Source organism: Somniosus microcephalus, unplaced genomic scaffold, assembly GCF_052327205.1.
Source record: "Somniosus microcephalus isolate GS21.2 unplaced genomic scaffold, FLI_Smic_1.0 unresolved_chr2, whole genome shotgun sequence".
Lineage (NCBI taxonomy): Eukaryota > Metazoa > Chordata > Chondrichthyes > Squaliformes > Somniosidae > Somniosus > Somniosus microcephalus.
In genome coordinates this window covers 80,575,485-80,594,951 of record NW_028225180.1, presented here as the reverse complement: position 1 = coordinate 80,594,951, position 19,467 = coordinate 80,575,485, and the positions used below count along the sequence as shown (strand labels likewise).

General features: G+C 59.4%; 1 protein-coding gene across 1 annotated transcript in view; it reads left to right on the top strand.

Moving 5' to 3' along the window:
- Positions 1–19,467, top strand: part of LOC147092886 (girdin-like) — a 94,793-nt gene that overhangs the window by 36,001 nt on the left and 39,325 nt on the right. Inside the window, exons 8-11 of the mRNA XM_085975703.1 lie at positions 7,551–7,699; positions 7,801–7,882; positions 12,312–12,470; positions 14,136–14,282. Of these exons, the coding sequence (XP_085831829.1) occupies positions 7,551–7,699; positions 7,801–7,882; positions 12,312–12,470; positions 14,136–14,282 (537 nt within the window). The remainder of the gene's footprint in view (positions 1–7,550; positions 7,700–7,800; positions 7,883–12,311; positions 12,471–14,135; positions 14,283–19,467) is intronic.

Genomic DNA, 19,467 nt, shown 5'->3' with positions numbered 1-19,467 from the left:
CATCGAAAAACATTTATGGTTGAACACATAAACGCAGATCTATCCATACAGTGTATAAACAGATGTGTCTGCCTTTTTCGATGGCCAGGCTATGTTCACTAAATCTGTACCTTGTCAAGGTTTTTCTCAGTTTTCTCTCTCTCTCTCTCTGTCGCTCTCTCTCTCTCTGTCACTCTCTCTCTCTCTCTCTCTCTGTCGCTCTCTCTCTCTGTCGCTCTCTCTCTCTGTCGCTCTCTCTCTCTGTCGCTCTCTCTCTGTCGCTCTCTCTCTCTGTCGCTCTCTCTCTCTCTGTCGCTCTCTGTCGCTCTCTCTCTCTCTGTCGCTCTCTCTCTCTGTCGCTCTCTCTGTCGCTCTCTCTCTCTGTCGCTCTCTCTCTCTGTCGCTCTCTCTCTCTGTCGCTCTCTCTCTGTCGCTCTCTCTCTCTGTCGCTCTCTCTGTCGCTCTCTCTCTGTCGCTCTCTCTGTCGCTCTCTCTCTGTCGCTCTCACTCTCTCTGTCGCTCTCTCTCTGTCGCTCTCTCTCTCTGTCGCTCTCTCTCTGTCGCGCTCTCTCTGTCGCGCTCTCTCTGTCGCTCTCTCTCTGTCGCTCTCTCTCTGTCGCTCTCTCTCTGTCGCTCTCTCTCTGTCGCTCTCTCTCTCTCTGTCGCTCTCACTCTCTCTGTCGCTCTCTCTCTCTGTCGCTCTCTCTCTCTGTCGCTCTCTCTGTCGCTCTCTCTCTGTCGCTCTCTCTCTGTCGCTCTCTCTCTCTCGCTCTCTCTCTCGCTCTCTCTCTGTCGCTCTCTCTCTGTCGCTCTCTCTCTGTCGCTCTCTGTCGCTCTCTCTCTGTCGCTCTCTCTCTGTCGCTCTCTGTCGCTCTCTCTCTCTCTGTCGCTCTCTCTCTGTCGCTCTCTCTCTCTGTCGCTCTCTCTCTCTGTCGCTCTCTCTCTCTCTGTCGCTCTCTCTCTCTCTGTCGCTCTCGCTCTCTCTGTCGCTCGCTCTCTCTGTCGCTCGCTCTCTCTGTCGCTCGCTCTCTCTGTCGCTCGCTCTCTGTCGCTCGCTCTCTGTCGCTCTCTCTCTGTCGTTCTCTCTCTCTGTCGCTCTCTCTCTCTCTGTCGCTCGCTCTCTCTGTCGCTCTCTCTCTCTGTCGCTCTCTCTCTCTGTCGCTCTCTCTCTCTGTCGCTCTCTCTCTGTCGCTCTCTCTCTCTGTCGCTCTCTCTGTCGCTCTCTCTCTCTGTCGCTCTCTCTCTCTGTCGCTCTCTCTCTCTGTCGCTCGCTCTCTCTGTCGCTCGCTCTCTCTGTCGCTCTCTGTCGCTCTCTCTCTCTGTCGCTCTCTCTCTCTGTCGCTCTCTCTGTCGCTCTCTCTGTCGCTCTCTCTCTCTGTCGCTCTCTCTGTCGCTCTCTCTCTCTGTCGCTCTCTCTCTCTGTCGCTCTCTCTCTGTCGCTCTCTCTGTCGCTCTCTCTCTCTGTCGCTCTCTCTGTCGCTCTCTCTCTCTGTCGCTCTCTCTCTCTGTCGCTCTCTCTCTCTGTCGCTCCCTCTCTCTGTCGCTCCCTCTCTCTGTCGCTCCCTCTCCCTGTCGCTCCCTCTCCCTGTCGCTCTCTCTCCCTGTCGCGCTCTCTCCCTGCCGCGCTCTCTCCCTGCCGCGCTCTCTCCCTGCCGCGCTCTCTCCCTGCCGCGCTCTCTCCCTGCCGCGCTCTCTCCCTGCCGCGCTCTCTCCCTGCCGCGCTCCCTCCCTGCCGCGCTCCCTCCCTGCCGCGCTCCCTCCCTGCCGCGCTCCCTCCCTGCCGCGCTCCCTCCCTGCCGCGCTCCCTCCCTGCCGCGCTCCCTCCCTGCCGCGCTCCCTCGCTCTCTGTCGCTCGCTCTCTGTCGCTCGCTCTCTCTGTCGCTCTCTCTCTCTGTCGCTCTCTCTCTCTGTCGCTCTCTCTCTCTGTCGCTCTCTCTCTCTGTCGCTCTCTCTCTCTGTCGCTCTCTCTCTGTCGCTCTCTCTCTGTCGCTCTCTCTCTGTCGCTCTCTCTGTCGCTCTCTCTCTCTCTGTCGCTCTCACTCTCTCTGTCGCTCTCTCTCTGTCGCTCTCTCTCTGTCGCGCTCTCTCTGTCGCGCTCTCTCTGTCGCGCTCTCTCTGTCGCGCTCTCTCTGTCGCGCTCTCTCTGTCGCTCTCTCTCTCTCTCTGTCGCTCTCTCTCTCTGTCGCTCTCTCTCTCTGTCGCTCTCTCTCTGTCGCTCTCTCTCTGTCGCTCTCTCTGTCGCTCTCTCTCTGTCGCTCTCTCTCTGTCGCTCTCTCTCTGTCGCTCTCTCTCTGTCGCTCTCTCTCTGTCGCTCTCTCTCTGTCGCTCTCTCTCTCTCTGTCGCTCTCTCTCTCTCTGTCGCTCTCTGTCGCTCTCTCTCTCTGTCGCTCTCTCTCTCTGTCGCTCTCTCTCTGTCGCTCTCTCTCTCTGTCGCTCTCTCTCTCTCTGTCGCTCTCGCTCTCTCTGTCGCTCGCTCTCTCTGTCGCTCGCTCTCTCTGTCGCTCGCTCTCTCTGTCGCTCGCTCTCTCTGTCGCTCGCTCTCTCTGTCGCTCGCTCTCTGTCGCTCTCTCTCTGTCGCTCTCTCTCTCTCTGTCGCTCTCTCTCTCTCTGTCGCTCTCTCTCTGTCGCTCTCTCTCTCTGTCGCTCTCTCTCTCTGTCGCTCTCTCTCTCTCTGTCGCTCTCTCTCTCTCTGTCGCTCTCGCTCTCTGTCGCTCGCTCTCTCTGTCGCTCGCTCTCTCTGTCGCTCGCTCTCTGTCGCTCGCTCTCTGTCGCTCTCTCTCTGTCGCTCTCTCTCTCTGTCGCTCTCTCTCTCTCTCTGTCGCTCGCTCTCTCTGTCGCTCTCTCTCTCTGTCGCTCTCTCTCTGTCGCTCTCTCTGTCGCTCTCTCTCTCTGTCGCTCTCTCTCTCTGTCGCTCTCTCTCTCTGTCGCTCTCTCTCTGTCGCTCTCTCTCTGTCGCTCTCTCTCTCTGTCGCTCTCTCTCTCTGTCGCTCGCTCTCTCTGTCGCTCTCTGTCGCTCTCTCTCTCTGTCGCTCTCTCTCTCTGTCGCTCTCTCTCTCTGTCGCTCTCTCTCTCTGTCGCTCTCTCTCTCTGTCGCTCGCTCTCTCTGTCGCTCTCTCTGTCGCTCTCTCTCTCTGTCGCTCTCTCTCTGTCGCTCTCTCTGTCGCTCTCTCTCTCTGTCGCTCTCTCTGTCGCTCTCTCTCTCTGTCGCTCTCTCTCTCTGTCGCTCTCTCTCTCTGTCGCTCCCTCTCTCTGTCGCTCCCTCTCCCTGTCGCTCCCTCTCCCTGTCGCTCTCTCTCCCTGTCGCGCTCTCTCCCTGTCGCGCTCTCTCCCTGCCGCGCTCTCTCCCTGCCGCGCTCTCTCCCTGCCGCGCTCTCTCCCTGCCGCGCTCTCTCCCTGCCGCGCTCTCTCCCTGCCGCGCTCCCTCCCTGCCGCGCTCCCTCCCTGCCGCGCTCCCTCCCTGCCGCGCTCCCTCCCTGCCGCGCTCCCTCCCTGCCGCGCTCCCTCCCTGCCGCGCTCCCTCCCTGCCGCGCTCCCTCGCTCTCTGTCGCTCGCTCTCTGTCGCTCGCTCTCTCTGTCGCTCTCTCTCTCTGTCGCTCTCTCTCTCTGTCGCTCTCTCTCTCTGTCGCTCTCTCTCTCTGTCGCTCTCTCTCTCTGTCGCTCTCTCTGTCGCTCTCTCTCTGTCGCTCTCTCTCTCTGTCGCTCTCTCTCTGTCGCTCTCTCTCTCTCTGTCGCTCTCACTCTCTCTGTCGCTCTCTCTCTGTCGCTCTCTCTCTCTGTCGCTCTCTCTCTGTCGCTCTCTCTCTGTCGCGCTCTCTCTGTCGCGCTCTCTCTGTCGCGCTCTCTCTGTCGCGCTCTCTCTGTCGCGCTCTCTCTGTCGCTCTCTCTCTGTCGCTCTCTCTCTCTCTCTGTCGCTCTCACTCTCTCTGTCGCTCTCTCTCTCTGTCGCTCTCTCTCTCTGTCGCTCTCTCTCTGTCGCTCTCTCTCTGTCGCTCTCTCTCTCGCTCTCTCTCTGTCGCTCTCTCTCTGTCGCTCTCTCTCTGTCGCTCTCTGTCGCTCTCTCTCTGTCGCTCTCTCTCTGTCGCTCTCTGTCGCTCTCTCTCTCTCTGTCGCTCTCTCTCTCTCTGTCGCTCTCTCTCTCTGTCGCTCTCTCTCTCTGTCGCTCTCTCTCTCTCTGTCGCTCTCTCTCTCTCTGTCGCTCTCGCTCTCTCTGTCGCTCGCTCTCTCTGTCGCTCGCTCTCTGTCGCTCGCTCTCTGTCGCTCGCTCTCTCTGTCGCTCGCTCTCTCTGTCGCTCGCTCTCTCTGTCGCTCGCTCTCTCTGTCGCTCGCTCTCTGTCGCTCTCTCTCTGTCGCTCTCTCTCTCTGTCGCTCTCTCTCTCTGTCGCTCGCTCTCTCTGTCGCTCTCTCTGTCGCTCTCTCTGTCGCTCTCTCTCTGTCGCTCTCTCTGTCGCTCTCTCTCTCTGTCGCTCTCTCTCTCTGTCGCTCTCTCTCTCTGTCGCTCTCTCTCTGTCGCTCTCTGTCGCTCTCTGTCGCTCTCTCTCTCTGTCGCTCTCTCTCTCTGTCGCTCTCTCTCTCTGTCGCTCGCTCTCTCTGTCGCTCGCTCTCTCTGTCGCTCTCTCTCTCTGTCGCTCTCTCTCTCTGTCGCTCTCTCTCTCTGTCGCTCTCTCTGTCGCTCTCTCTCTGTCGCTCTCTCTGTCGCTCTCTCTCTCTGTCGCTCTCTCTCTCTGTCGCTCTCTCTCTCTGTCGCTCTCTCTCTCTGTCGCTCTCTCTCTGTCGCTCTCTCTCTGTCGCTCTCTCTCTCGCTCTCTCTCTGTCGCTCTCTCTCTGTCGCTCTCTCTCTGTCGCTCTCTCTCTGTCGCTCTCTGTCGCTCTCTCTCTGTCGCTCTCTCTCTGTCGCTCTCTGTCGCTCTCTCTCTCTCTGTCGCTCTCTCTCTCTCTGTCGCTCTCTCTCTCTGTCGCTCTCTCTCTCTGTCGCTCTCTCTCTCTCTGTCGCTCTCTCTCTCTCTGTCGCTCTCTCTCTCTCTGTCGCTCTCGCTCTCTCTGTCGCTCGCTCTCTCTGTCGCTCGCTCTCTGTCGCTCGCTCTCTGTCGCTCGCTCTCTCTGTCGCTCGCTCTCTCTGTCGCTCGCTCTCTCTGTCGCTCGCTCTCTCTGTCGCTCGCTCTCTGTCGCTCTCTCTCTGTCGCTCTCTCTCTCTGTCGCTCTCTCTCTCTGTCGCTCGCTCTCTCTGTCGCTCTCTCTGTCGCTCTCTCTGTCGCTCTCTCTCTGTCGCTCTCTCTGTCGCTCTCTCTCTCTGTCGCTCTCTCTCTCTGTCGCTCTCTCTCTCTGTCGCTCTCTCTCTGTCGCTCTCTCTCTCTGTCGCTCTCTGTCGCTCTCTCTCTCTGTCGCTCTCTCTCTCTGTCGCTCTCTCTCTCTGTCGCTCTCTCTCTCTGTCGCTCGCTCTCTCTGTCGCTCTCTCTCTCTGTCGCTCTCTCTCTCTGTCGCTCTCTCTCTCTGTCGCTCTCTCTCTCTGTCGCTCTCTCTGTCGCTCTCTCTCTGTCGCTCTCTCTGTCGCTCTCTCTCTCTGTCGCTCTCTCTCTCTGTCGCTCTCTCTCTCTGTCGCTCTCTCTCTCTGTCGCTCTCTCTCTGTCGCTCTCTCTCTCTGTCGCTCTCTCTCTCTGTCGCTCTCTCTCTCTGTCGCTCTCTCTCTCTGTCGCTCTCTCTCTCTGTCGCTCTCTCTCTCTGTCGCTCTCTCTCTCTGTCGCTCCCTCTCTCTGTCGCTCCCTCTCCCTGTCGCTCCCTCTCCCTGTCGCTCCCTCTCCCTGTCGCTCCCTCTCCCTGCCGCGCTCTCTCCCTGCCGCGCTCTCTCCCTGCCGCGCTCTCTCCCTGCCGCGCTCTCTCCCTGCCGCGCTCCCTCCCTGCCGCGCTCCCTCCCTGCCGCGCTCCCTCCCTGCCGCGCTCCCTCCCTGCCGCGCTCCCTCCCTGCCGCGCTCCCTCCCTGCCGCGCTCCCTCGCTCTCTGTCGCTCGCTCTCTGTCGCTCGCTCTCTCTGTCGCGCGCTCTCTCTGTCGCGCGCTCTCTCTGTCGCGCGCTCTCTCCCTGTCGCGCGCTCTCTCCCTGTCGCGCGCTCCCTCCCTGTCGCGCGCTCCCTCCCTGTCGCGCGCTCCCTCCCTGTCGCGCGCTCCCTCCCTGTCGCGCGCTCCCTCCCTGTCGCGCGCTCCCTCCCTGTCGCGCGCTCCCTCCCTGTCGCGCTCCCTCCCTGTCGCGCTCTCTCTGTCGCTCTTTCACTCTGTCGCGCGCTCACTCTGTCGCTCTTTCACTCTGTCGCGCGCTCACTCTGTCGCTCTTTCACTCTGTCGCGCGCTCTCTCTGTCGCGCGCTCTCTCTGTCGCGCGCTCTCTCTGTCGCGCGCTCTCTCTGTCGCGCGCTCTCTCTGTCGCGCGCTCTCTCTGTCGCGCGCTCTCTCTGTCGCGCTCTCTCTCTGTCGCGCTCTCTCTGTCGCGCTCTCTCTCTCGCGCTCTCTGTCGCGCTCTCTCTCTGTCGCGCTCTCTCTCTGTCACTGACTCTCTCTCTGTCACTGACTCTCTCTCTGTCACTCTCTCTCTGTCACTGACTCTCTCTCTGTCACTCTCTCTCTCTGTCACTCTCTCTGTCACACTCTCTCTCTGTCACTCTCTGTGTCTGTCACTGACTCTCCCTGTCACACTCTCTCTCTGTCACTGACTCTGTCACTCTCTCTCTCTGTCACTCTCTGTGTCTGTCACTGACTCTCCCTGTCACACTCTCTCTCTGTCACTGACTCTCTCTGTCACTCTCTCTCTCTGTCACTGACTCTCTCTGTCACTCTCTCTCTCTGTCACTGACTCTCTCTGTCACTCTCTCTCTCTGTCACTGACTCTCTCTGTCACACTCTCTCTCTGTCACTGACTCTCTCTGTCACACTCTCTCTCTGTCACTGACTCTCTCTGTCACTCTCTCTCTCTGTCACTGACTCTCTATGTCACACTCTCTCTCTGTCACTGACTCTCTCTGTCACACTCTCTCTCTGTCACTGACTCTCTCTGTCACACTCTCTCTCTGTCACTGACTCTCTCTGTCACTCTCTCTCTCTGTCACTGACTCTCTATGTCACACTCTCTCTCTGTCACTGACTCTCTCTGTCACTGACTCTCTCTGTCACACTCTCTCTCTGTCACTGACTCTCTCTGTCACTCTCTCTCTCTGTCACTGACTCTCTATGTCACTCTCTCTCTCTGTCACTGACTCTCTATGTCACACTCTCTCTCTGTCACTGACTATGTCACACTCTCTGTCACACTGACCTCGGTTCATCCCGCGGACCTCGGTTGACCCAGCGGGCCTTGGTTGACCCCGCGGGCCTCGGTTGACCCTGGTTGACCCCACGGGCCTCGGTTGACCCTGGTTGACCCCGCGGGCCTCGGTTGACCCCGCGGGCCTCGGTTGACCCCAGTTGACCCCACGGACCTCGGTTGACCCCGCGGGCCCCGGTTAACACCGCGGGCCTCGGTTGACCCCGCGGGCCTGGCGGACTTTGGCCACTCACTGACTGCGGGGGGCGGGGTGTCCCTCTTTCCACAGAGGATGGCGGAGCTGAGCCAGGAGCGGGAGGCGTCGAGCGCGGCGAATCGGGAGGGGCCGGCCATGCAGGCAGCGGGGGAGAACCGTCAACACCTGACCGTCCAGCTGGCGGACTCCAAGGCCAGGCTACGCCGCTCGCGCCAGGAGCTGTGAGTATTGCACGCCGAGCGAGCGAGCACGGAGTCTTTTCTCTTTTTAAGTCGAGCCCAGCGGCGAGGGGGGAATCTAACCGCCTTGTTTCTGTGCTCAGGGAAGAGAAAAGCGAGCAACTGCAAGACTGTAAGCAGGAGCTGCAGGAGCTGGAGGTGGATTATAAACGGCTACAGAAGCAGGTACGATTGTTTGGCGTGGCGAGGCGTGTGTGAGCATTTATAGATGGTCCCTTGCTTCACAGCATCTAGATTACATCGAGTGTACAGCACAGAAAGAGGCCATTCGGCCCAACCAGTCCATGCCGGCGTTTATACTCCACTCGAGCCTCCTCCCGTCTTTCCTCATCTCAGTCTATCAGCATAACCCTCAATTCCCTCTCCCTCATACGCTTGTCCAGCCTCCCCTTAAACACATCGATACTATTCCCCTCAACCACTCCCTGTGGGAGCGAGTTCCACATTCTCACCACTCTCTGGGTAAAGAAGTTTCTCCTGAATTCCCTATTGGATTTCTTGGTGACTATCATTTTTTGATGGCCCCTAGTTAAGCTCTTCCCCACAAGTGGAAACATAGAAACATAGAAGATAGGAGCAGGAGTAGGCCATTCGGCCCCTCGAGCCTGCTCCGCCATTTAATGAGATCATGGCTGATCATCCAAATTCAGTACCCTGTCCCTGCCTTCTCCCCATATCCTGTGATCCCTTTAGCCTTAAGAAATATATCCAACTCCTTCTTGAATATATTTAATGAATTGACCTCCACTGCCTTCTGTGGTAGAGAATTCCACAGGTTCACCACTCTCTGGGTGAAGAAATTCCTCCTCATCTCTGTCCTAAATGGCTTACCCCTTATCCTTAGACTGTGACCCCTGGTTCTGGACTCCCCCGCCATCGGGAACATCCTTCCTGCATCTAGTCTGTCTAGTCCTGTTAGAATTTTATAAGTTTCAATGAGATCCTCTCTCATTCTTCTAAACTCCAGCGAATATAAGCCCAATCGACCCAATCTCTCCTTATACGTCATTCCTGCCATCCCAGGTATCAGCCTGGTGAATCTTCGCTGCACTCCCTCCAGCGAAACATTCTCTCTCTGTGTCCACTCTATCAAAACCTTTCATCATTTTAAAGACCTCTATTAGGTCGCCCCTCAGCCTTCTCTGTTCAAGAGAGAAGAGACCCAGCCTGTTCATCCTTTCCTGATATGGATACCCTCGCATTTCTGGTATCACCCTTGTAAATCTTCACCGCACCCTCTCCAGTGCCTCTTTTTATAACATGGCGACCACAACTGTGCACAATACTCCCAAGTGTGGTCTATTCGATACAAGTTGAACATAACTTCCCTACTTTTCAATTCTATCCCTCTAGAAATAAACCCCAGTGCTTGGTTTGCTATTTTTTAATGGCCTTGCTAACCTGCGTCGCTACTTTTAGTGATTTGTGTATTTGTACCCCCAGATCCCTTTGTTCCGCCACCCCGTTTAGACTCTTATTTCCCAAGTAACATGCCATTCTTTCGTGTTAGTTTGTGCACGTAATTCAGACCCGGCTCTGTCAGAATCACCATCTGAAGACTCATCGACTAGGCAGTCGGTTTGAAGCGGGGCGTTGCAGCTTTTAGAAGATGGAGCTTTACGAGAATATGCTGGTTGAACGCAGCTTAACCCGGCTGCTTTTTCTTCGCTGTCGACCTCCTTCCTTCTCTGCTTTGCACGAGACACTTTGTAATGGTGCAGACAGAACTTTATATTGATATACAGCAAAGGTGATCAGCCTTAAAACACAAGAACATAAGAATTAGGAGCAGGAGCCGGCTATTCGGCCCCTCGAGCCTGCTTCGCCATTCAATAAGATCATGGTTGATCTTTGACCTCAACTCCACTTTCCTGCCTGATCCCCAATTCCCTTGATTCCCCGAGGGTCCAAAAATCTATCGATCTCGGCCTTGAATATACTCAACGACTGAGCCTCCACAGCCCTCTGGGGGAGAGAATTCCAAAGATTCACCGCCCTCTGAGTGAAGAAATTCCTCCTCATCTCAGTCCTAAATGGCCGACCCCTTATTCTGAGACTGTGACCCCTGGTTCTAGACTCTCCAGCCAGGGGGAAACAGCCTCTCAGCATCTACCCTGTCAATCCCCCTCAGAATCTTGTATGTTTCAATGAGATCGCCTCTCATTCTTCTAAACTCCACAGAGTATCGGCCCAATCTACTCAATCTCTCCTCATAGGACAGCCCTCTCATCCCAGGGATCGATCGAGTGAACCTTCGTTGCACCGCCTCTAAGGCAAGTCTATCCTTCCTCAGATAAGGAGACCAGAACTGTGCACAGTACTCCAGGTGTGGTCTCACCAGCGCCCTGTACAATTGTAGCAAGACCTCCTTACACTTGTAAGACTCTTTGTAATGGGGTATATGGAACAGACTTTATTGATACACAGTAAAGGTGATCGACCTTAGCTGTATACAGGGAGTGGCTTTTCGATTTCTGTATCTTTCGAGCCCTCTGAATTTCTATTGAAAACTGTGCTCCTTTACACACCATATTCTGGCTACATCAACAGTACATGTCACAGATAAGACCTCATGCCGTATCTGTTCCCAAATCCTTTGAAGACAGACTATTCATGTCAACACTTGGAGTTGTTTACCCCAAGGCTACTTCCCTTAAACAAGACTTCCTGACGTAATAGTTGCTAACATCTTTGAAGAAAAAGCTTTACCAACCATGATTTTTCCATACTATAGCTAATGGATTCCCATTTCTATGTTTATTACCCTAGCCCCTGAACATACACTTTAATCACTCATGGCTGGTGTCATTTACAGTCATGTATTTCTTTACACGTGTACTTTACCTATCTGAAGACAAGCTACGCATTCCCCTCACGATACGTCAAAGCCATTCTATTTATTCAGAAAGCCTGGAAAGCCTGTTGCTCTAAGATACAAAGAAGTCTGACTGCTAACCCTTACCTCTCCGGGATGTCCAACAATTGTCTTCAATCTTGGATGGCAATGCACCCTGAAACTAGTTCAAATTAGTCCCGCGCGTGTATGGGGGTCTCCAAGGTTCACACAGTCCGACAGGTACAACCCATCTGTCGGCAGAGGAACTTACAACATACTTGTCCGCAAGGTGCAATATCAGAATTCATACTTTGTTACACAGCCTGAAATAATAGCTACATTTTAAAGACAGCACCCAGTCTCATTACTCCCAGGGCAGGTACAGCACGGGTTAGATACAGAGTAAAGCTCCCTCTACACTGTCCCATCAAACACTCCCAGGGCAGGTACAGCACGGGTTAGATACAGAGTAAAGCTCCCTCTACACTGTCCCCATCAAACACTCCCAGGCAGGTACAGCACGGGTTAGATACAGGAGTAAAGCTCCCTCTACACTGTCCCATCAAACACTCCCAGGGCAGGTACAGCACGGGTTAGATACAGAGTAAAGCACCCTCTACACTGTCGCATCAAACACTCCCAGGACAGGTACAGCACGGGTTAGATACAGAGTAAAGCTCCTCCACACTGTCCCATCAAACACTCCCAGGCAGGTACAGCACGGGTTAGATACAGAGTAAAGCACCCTCTACACTGTCGCATCAAACACTCCCAGGACAGGTACAGCACGGGTTAGATACAGAGTAAAGCTCCCTCCACACTGTCCAATCAAACGCTCCCAGGGCAGGTACAGCACAGGTTAGATACAGAGTAAAGCTCCCTCTACACTGTCCCATCAAACACTCCCAGGGGCAGGTACAGCACGGGTTTAGATACAGAGTAAAGCTCCCTCTACACTGTCCCATCAAACACTCCCAGGGCAGGTGCAGCACGGGTTAGATACAGAGTAAAGCTCCTTCTACACTGTCCCATCAAACACTCCCAGGGCAGGTACAGCACGGGTTAGATACAGAGTAAAGCTCCCTCTACACTGTCCCATCAAACACTCCCAGGGCAGGTACAGCACGGGTTAGATACAGATTAAAGCTCCCTCTACACTGTCCCATCAAACACTCCCAGGACAGGTACAGCACGGGTTAGATACAGAGTAAAGCTCCCTCTACACTGTCCCATCAAACACTCCCAGGGCAGGCACAGCACAGGCTAGATACAGAGTAAAGCTCCCTCTACACTGTCCCATCAAACACTCCCAGGGCAGGTACAGCACGGGTTAGATACAGAGTAAAGCTCCCTCTACACTGTCCCATCAAACACTCCCAGGGCAGGTACAGCACGGGTTAGATACAGAGTAAAGCTCCCTCTACACTGTCCCATCAAACACTCCCGGGGCAGGTACAGCACGGGTTAGATACAGAGTAATGCTCCCTCTACACTGTCCCATCAAACACTCCCAGGGCAGGTACAGCACGGGGTTAGATACAGAGTAAAGCTCCCTGTACACTGTCCCGTCAAACACTCCCAGGGCAGGTACAGCACGGGTTAGATACAGAGTAAAGCTCCCTCTACACTGTCCCATCAAACACTCCAGGGCAGGTACAGCACGGGTTAGATACAGAGTAAAGCTCCCTCTACACTGTCCCAATACGGGAACGGGTGATCCTTCTACGGGCCCTAAGCCGATCTGCTTCCCTCCCTCAGAACCGGGAGCTGGTCCTGGAGGCTCGGACCGCCAGACGTATCGGGACGAGGTGGACATCCTGCGAAGAGAAGGCCACTTGTGTGGACCGGCTGCAGAGCGAGGTGAAGGCCTACAAGGAGCGGCTCAACAGCATCGAGTTCTACAAAGGAAAGGCCGAGGTACGTCCTCGGAGGGTGTGGGGGGTCCGGAGGTGTGGTGGGGGCGGGGGGAGAGGGGGGCGTCATTAACCTCGCGAGAGCTGGAATCGCAATTCCCCAGCATGACGCGTCGCACAGACCAGAGGCTCCTTCTCCAATCCCTCAGCTGGGCTGGTCCTGTGGGGAACCTACAATGTGCCTCAGTGCCCCTTTGTTGCTGGGGAGGGGGAGAGGAGAAATTAACCAGGGCCAGCCATGGCTCAGTGGCTAGTTCTCGCTCTCTCGCCTCGGAGTCAGAAAATTGTGTGTTCGAGCCCCACTCCAGAGAGTTGAGCCTATAATCGAGGCTGACACTCCAGTGCCAGTGCTGAGGGAGCGCCGCACTGTCGGAGGGGGCGGGTACTGAGGGAGCGCCGCACTGTCGTAGGGGCGGTACTGAGGGGAGCGCCGCACTGTCGGAGGGGCAGTACTGAGGGAGCGCCGCACTGTCGGAGGGGCAGTACTGAGGGGAGCGCCGCACTGTCGGAGGGGCGGTACTGAGGGAGCGCCGCACTGTCGGAGGGGCAGTACTGAGGGAGCGTCGCACTATCGGAGGGGCAGTACCGAGGAGCACCGCACTGTCGGAGGGGCAGTACTGAGGGAGCGCCGCACTGTCGGAGGGGGCGGTACTGAGGGAGCGCTGCACTGTCGGAGGGGTAGTACTGAGGGAGCGCCGCACTGTCGGAGGGGCAGTACTGAGGGAGCGCCGCACTGTCGGAGGGGTGGTACTGAGGGGGACGCCGCACTGTCGGAGGGGGTAGTACTGAGGGAGCGCCGCACTGTCGGAGGGGCGGTACTGAGGGGGACGCCGCACTGTCGGAGGGGCAGTACTGAGGGAGCGCCGCACTGTCGGAGGGGCAGTACTGAGGGAGCGCCGCACTGTCGGAGGGGGCAGTACTGAGGGGAGCGCCGCACTGTCGGAGGAGCAGTACTGAGGGGGCGCCGCACTGTCGGAGGGGCAGTACTGAGGGAGCGCCGCACTGTCGGAGGGGCAGTACTGAGGGGGCGCCGCACTGTCGGAGGGGCAGTACTGAGGGAGCGCCGCACTGTCGGAGGTGCCGTCTTTCAGATGAGACGTTAAACCGAGGCCCTGTCTGCCCTCTCAGGTGGATGTAAAAGATCCCACAGCCACTATTGGAAGAAGAGCAGGGGGCGTTCTCCCCGGTGTCCTGGGCCCAATATTTATCACTCAACCAACATCACTGAAACAGATGATCTGGTCATTATCACATTGCTGTTAGTGGAAGCTTGCTGTGCGCAAATTGGCTGCCGCGTTTCCTACGTTACAACAGTGACTACACTGTCATTTCTTTCTTTCCTTCTTTCTTTCTTTCCTGCCTTCTTTCTTCTCTATCTCTCTATCCTTTTTTTCTTTTTCTCTCTCTATCCAGTCACTCCTGCTGTTAAAATGCATTGGTTTCGAGCGAGGCCGGAATTAGCCCGGGCAGTGACGACATTCACGGTCGAATGGCTTCATGGTGTGTTCTGACGGTCAGAGGTCGGCCGGCGGTGGCGGCCGCCACGGAGACTGGCGAGAGTCGGCACCTTCGGGAGAGGAGGGGTGGAGGGAGGCGTTGGCTGGGGGGGGGAGCGACCGGCTCCTTGGCTTTGCTGTAACGACCTCTTTGCGCCGGTTTCCCCGCGCAGGAGGAGAGGGAGTACAGCCAGGCCCTGCTGGAGACCAAGAGCATGCTGGAGGAGCAGCTGGATTCGGCCCGGGTGCGCTGCGACAAGCTCCACGAGCTGGAGAAGGAGAATCTCCTGCTGCGGTCGGGGCTGCAGGACCTCGAGATGGTGAGTGACGCTTCTCCGAGTGAGGTGGGGAGGGAGGGAGGGAGCGTGAGGGACGGAAATAGGGCCGCGATATCTCGCCTCGCGCGCTGTCGTTGCCGCACTGCGTGCGTGTGCGAGCGCCTGGGGCCAAAGTGCGAAAGCCCACACCCGCGGGGCTGAGGTGTGGAAACCAGTACGAGGTGTGATATCAGTGGGGTGAAGATAGTCATTACTTTGCAAGCGAGGCCCGGCATTGAGCTCTGTGTCAATCGCCATTCGGCCAGATGTTGCGGGTGCACTTCCAACGTAATTTCCACCCCACCCCCGCAATGACCTCCTGATTTCAACATGTGTCGGCTTGGCTCAGCGAGGCCCCCATTCCCAGGTCTCCCTCTCTCTCCCCGAGCCCCCATTCCCCAGTCTCTCTCTCTCTCTCTCCCCCGAGCCGACATTCCCCAGTCTCCCTCTCTCTCCCAAGCCCCCATTCCCCAGTCTCTCTCTCTCCCCCCGAGCCCCCATTCCCCAGTCTCTCTCTCTCCCCCCGAGCCCCCATTCCCCAGTCTCTCTCTCTCTCCCCCGAGCCCCCATTCCCCAGTCTCTCTCTCTCTCCCCCGAGCCCCCATTCCCCAGTCTCTCTCTCTCCCCCCGAGCCCCCCTTCCCCAGTCTCTCCCTCTCTCCCCCCGAGCCCCCATTCCCCAGTCTCTCTCTCTCTCCCCCGAGCCCCCATTCCCCAGTCTCTCTCTCTCTCCCCCGAGCCCCCATTCCCCAGTCTCTCTCTCTCCCCCCGAGCCCCCATTCCCCAGTCTCTCCCTCTCTCCCCGAGCCCCCCCTCCCCAGTCTCTCCCTCTCTCCCCCCGAGCCCCCATTCCCCAGTCTCTCTCTCTTCCCCCGAGCCCCCATTCCCCAGTCTCTCTCTCTCTCCCCCGAGCCCCCATTCCCCAGTCTCTCTCTCTCTCCCCCGAGCCCCCATTCCCCAGTCTCTCTCTCTCCCCCCGAGCCCCCATTCCCCAGTCTCTCCCTCTCTCCCCGAGCCCCCCCTCCCCAGTCTCTCCCTCTCTCCCCCCGAGCCCCCATTCCCCAGTCTCGCTCTCTCCCCCGAGCCCCCATTCCCCAGTCTCTCTCTCTCCCCCGAGCCCCCATTCCCCAGTCTCCCTCTGCCCCCGAGCCCCCATTCCCCAGTCTCTCTTCGTCTCTCCCCAAGCCCCCATTCCCCAGTCTCTCCCTCTCTCCCCCCGAGCCCCCATTCCCCAGTCTCTCTTCGTCTCTCCCCAAGCCCCCATTCCCCAGTCTCTCCCTCTCTCCCCCCGAGCCCCCATTCCCCAGTCTCTCTCTCTCCCCCGAGTCCCCATTCCCCAGTCTCCCTCTCTCCCCCTGAGCCCCCATTCCCCAGTCTCCCTCTCTCTCCCCCCGAGCCCCCATTCCCCAGTCTCCCTCTCTCTCCCCGAGCCCCCATTCCCCAGTCTCCCTCTCCCCCGAGCCCCCATTCCCCAGTCTCCCTCTCTCCCCCCCGAGCCCCCATTCCCCAGTCTCCCTCTCCTCCGAGCGCCCATTCCCCAGTATCCCTCTCTCTCCCCGAGCCCCCATTCTCCAGTCTCTCTCCCCGAGCCCCTTTCCCCAGTCTCTCTCTCTCCCCCGAGCCCCTTTCCCCAGTCTCTCCCTCTCTCCCCCGAGCCCCCATTCCCCAGTCTCCCTCTCCCCCCGAGCCCCCATTCCCCAGTCTACCTCTCTCTCCCCCGAGCCCCCATTCCCCAGTCTACCTCTCTCTCCCCCGAGCCCCCATTCCCCAGTCTCCCTCTCTCCCCCGAGCCCCCATTCCCCAGTCTCCCTTTCCTCCGAGCCCCCATTCCCCAGTCTCCCTCTCTCTCCCCCGAGCCCCCATTCCCCAGTCTCCCTCTCCTCCGAGCCCCCATTCCCCAGTCTACCTCTCTCTCCCCGAGCCCCCATTCCCCAGTCTCCCTCTCTCTCCCCCCGAGCCCCCATTCCCCAGTCTCCCTCTCTCTCCCCCCGAGCCCCCATTCCCCAGTCTCCCTCTCTCCCCCCGCGCCCCCATTCCCCAGTCTCCCTCTCTCCCGAGCCCCCATTCCCCAGTCTCTCTCTCCCCCCAAGCCCCCATTCCCCAGTCTCCCTCTCTCCCCCGAGCCCCCATTCCCCAGTCTCTCTCGCTCTCCCCCGAGCCCCCATTCCCCAGTCTCCCTCTCTCTCCCCTGAGCTCCCATTCCCCAGTCTCCCTCTCTCTCCCCCGAGCCCCCATTCCCCAGTCTCCCTCTCCCCGCCAAGCCCCCATTCCCCAGTCTCCCTCTCTCCCCTGAGCGCCCATTCCCCAGTCTCTCGCTCTCTCCCCGAGCCCCCATTTCCCAGTCTCCCTCTCTCCCCCCTAGCCCCCATTCCCCAGTCTCCCTCTCCTCCGAGCCCCCATTCCCCAGTCTCCCTCTCACCCCCCGAGCCCCCATTCCCCAGTCTCCCTCCCCGAGCCCCCATTCCCCAGTCTCTCTCTCTCTCCCCCCGAGCCCCCATTCCCCAGTTTCCCTCTCTCCCCCCGAGCCCCCATTCCCCAGCCTCTCTCTCCCCGAGCCCCCATTCCCCAGTCTCTCTCTCCCCGAGCCCCCATTCCCCAGTCTCTCTCTCTCCCCCCGAGCCCCCATTCCCCAGTCTCTCTCTCCCCGAGCCCCCATTCCCCAGTCTCTCTCTCTCTCCACCCCGAGCCCCCATTCCCCAGTCTCCCTCTCCCCCCGAGCCCCCATTCCCCAGTCTCTCTCTCCCCCCGAGCCTCCATTCCTCAGTCTCCCTCTCTCCCCCGAGCTCCCATTCCCCAGTCTCTCTCTCTCCCCCGAGCCCACATTCCCCAGTTTCCCTCTCTCCCCCGAGCCCCCATTCCCCAGTCTCTCACCCCCCGAGCCCCCATTCCCCAGTCTCTCTCTCCCCCCGAGCCCCCATTCCCCAGTCTCTCTCTCTCCCCCGAGCCCACATTCCCCAGTCTCCCTCTCTCCCCCGAGCTCCCATTCCCCAGTCTCTCTCTCTCCCCCGAGCCCACATTCCCCAGTTTCCCTCTCTCCCCCGAGCCCCCCATTCCCCAGTCTCCCTCTCCCCCCCGAGCCCCCATTCTCCAGTCTCTCCCTCTCCCCCGAGCCCCCATTCCCCAGTCTCTCTCTCCCCCCGCAGCCTCCATTCCTCAGTCTCCCTCTCTCTCCCCGAGCCCCCATTCCCCAGTCTCTCACCCCCCGAGCTCCCATTCCCCGGTCTCCCTCTCTCCCGAGCCCCCATTCCCCCAGTCTCTCTCTTCCCCCCGAGCCCCCATTCCCCAGTCTCCCTCTCTCACCCGAGCCCCCATTCCCCAGTCTCCCTCTCTCCCCCGAGCCCCCATTCCCCAGTCTCCCCCTCTCTCTCCGAGCCCCCATTCCCCAGTCTCCCTCTCTCCCTCCCCCGAGCCCCCATTCCCCAGTCTCCCTCTCTCTCCCGAGCCCCCATTCCCCAGTCTCCCCCTCTCCCCGAGCCCCCATTCCCAGTCTCTCTCTCTCTCCCCGAGCCCCCATTCCCCAGTCTCCCCCTCTCCCCGAGTCCCCCATTCCCCAGTCTCTCTCATCTCCCCCCGAGCCCCCATTCCCCAGTCTCCCTCTCCCCCCGAGCCCCCATTCCCCAGTCTCTCCCTCTCACCCCCCGAGCCCCCATTCCCCAGTCTCTCTCTCTCCCCGAGCCCCCATTCCCCAGTCTCTCTCTCTCCCCGAGCCCCCATTCCCCAGTCTCCCCTCTCCCCCCGAGCCCCCATCCCCCAGTCTCTCTCTCTCCCCGAGCCCCCATTCCCCAGTCTCCCTCTCCCCCCGAGCCCCCATCCCCAGTCTCTCTCTCTCCCCGAGCCCCCATTTCCCCAGTCTCTCTCTCTCCCCGAGCCCCCATTCCCCAGTCTCTCTCTCTCCCCGAGCCCCCATTCCCCAGTCTCTCTCTCCCCGAGCCCCCATTCCCCAGTCTCTCTCTCTCCCCCGAGCCCCCCATTCCCCAGTCTCTCTCTCTCCCCGTGAGTCCCCAGTCTCTCTCTCTCCCCGAGCCCACATTCCCCAGTCTCTCTCTCTCTCCCCGAGCCCCCATTCCCCAGTCTCTCTCCCCCCTCTCCCGAGCCCCCCATTCCCCAGTCTCTCCTTCTCTCCCCCGAGCTCCCATTCCCCAGTCTCCCTCTCCCCCGAGCCCACATTCCCCAGTTTCCCTCTCTCCCCCGAGCCCCCATTCCCCAGTCTCCCTCTCCCCCCGAGCCCCCATTCTCCAGTCTCTCCCTCTCCCCCGAGCTCCCATTCCCCAGTCTCTCTCTCCCCCCGAGCCTCCATTCCTCAGTCTCCCTCTCTCTCCCCCGAGCCCCCATTTCCCCAGTCTCTCACCCCCCGAGCCCCCCATTCCCCGGTCTCCTCTCTCTCCCGAGCCCCCATTCCCCCAGTCTCCCTCTCTCACCCCCGAGCCCCCATTCCCAGTCTCCCTCTCTCCCCCGAGCCCCCATTCCCCAGTCTCCCCCTCTCTCCCCGAGCCCCCATTCCCCAGTCTCCCTCTCTCCCCCGAGCCCCCATTCCCCAGTCTCCCTCTCTCTCCCCGAGCCCCCATTCCCCAGTCTCCCCCTCTCCCCGAGCCCCCATTCCCCAGTCTCTCTCTCTCTCCCCGAGCCCCCATTCCCCAGTCTCCCCCTCTCCCCGAGTCCCCATTCCCCAGTCTCTCTCTCTCCCCCCGAGCCCCCATTCCGCAGTCTCCCTCTCCCCCCGAGCCCCCATTCCCCAGTCTCTCTCTCTCTCCCCGAGCCCCCATTCCCCAGTCTCTCTCTCTCCCCGAGCCCCCATTCCCCAGTCTCTCTCCCCCGAGCCCCCATTCCCCAGTCTCTCTCTCTCCCCGTGAGTCCCCAGTCTCTCTCCCCGAGCCCACATTCCCCAGTCTCTCTCTCTCTCCCCGAGCCCCCATTCCCCAGTCTCCCTCTCTCTCTCCCCGAGCCCCCATTCCCCAGTCTCCCTCTCTCCCCCCGAGCCCCCATTCCCCAGTCTCTCCCTCTCTCCCCCCGAGCCCCCATTCCCCAGTCTCTCTCTCTCTCTCTCCCCTGAGCCCCCATTCCCCAGTCTCTCTCTCTCCCCGAGCCCCCATTCCCCAGTCTCTCTCCCCGAGCCCCCATTCCCCAGTCTCTCTCTCCCCGAGCCCCCATTCCCCAGTCTCTCTCTCTCTCCCCGTGCCCCCATTCCCCAG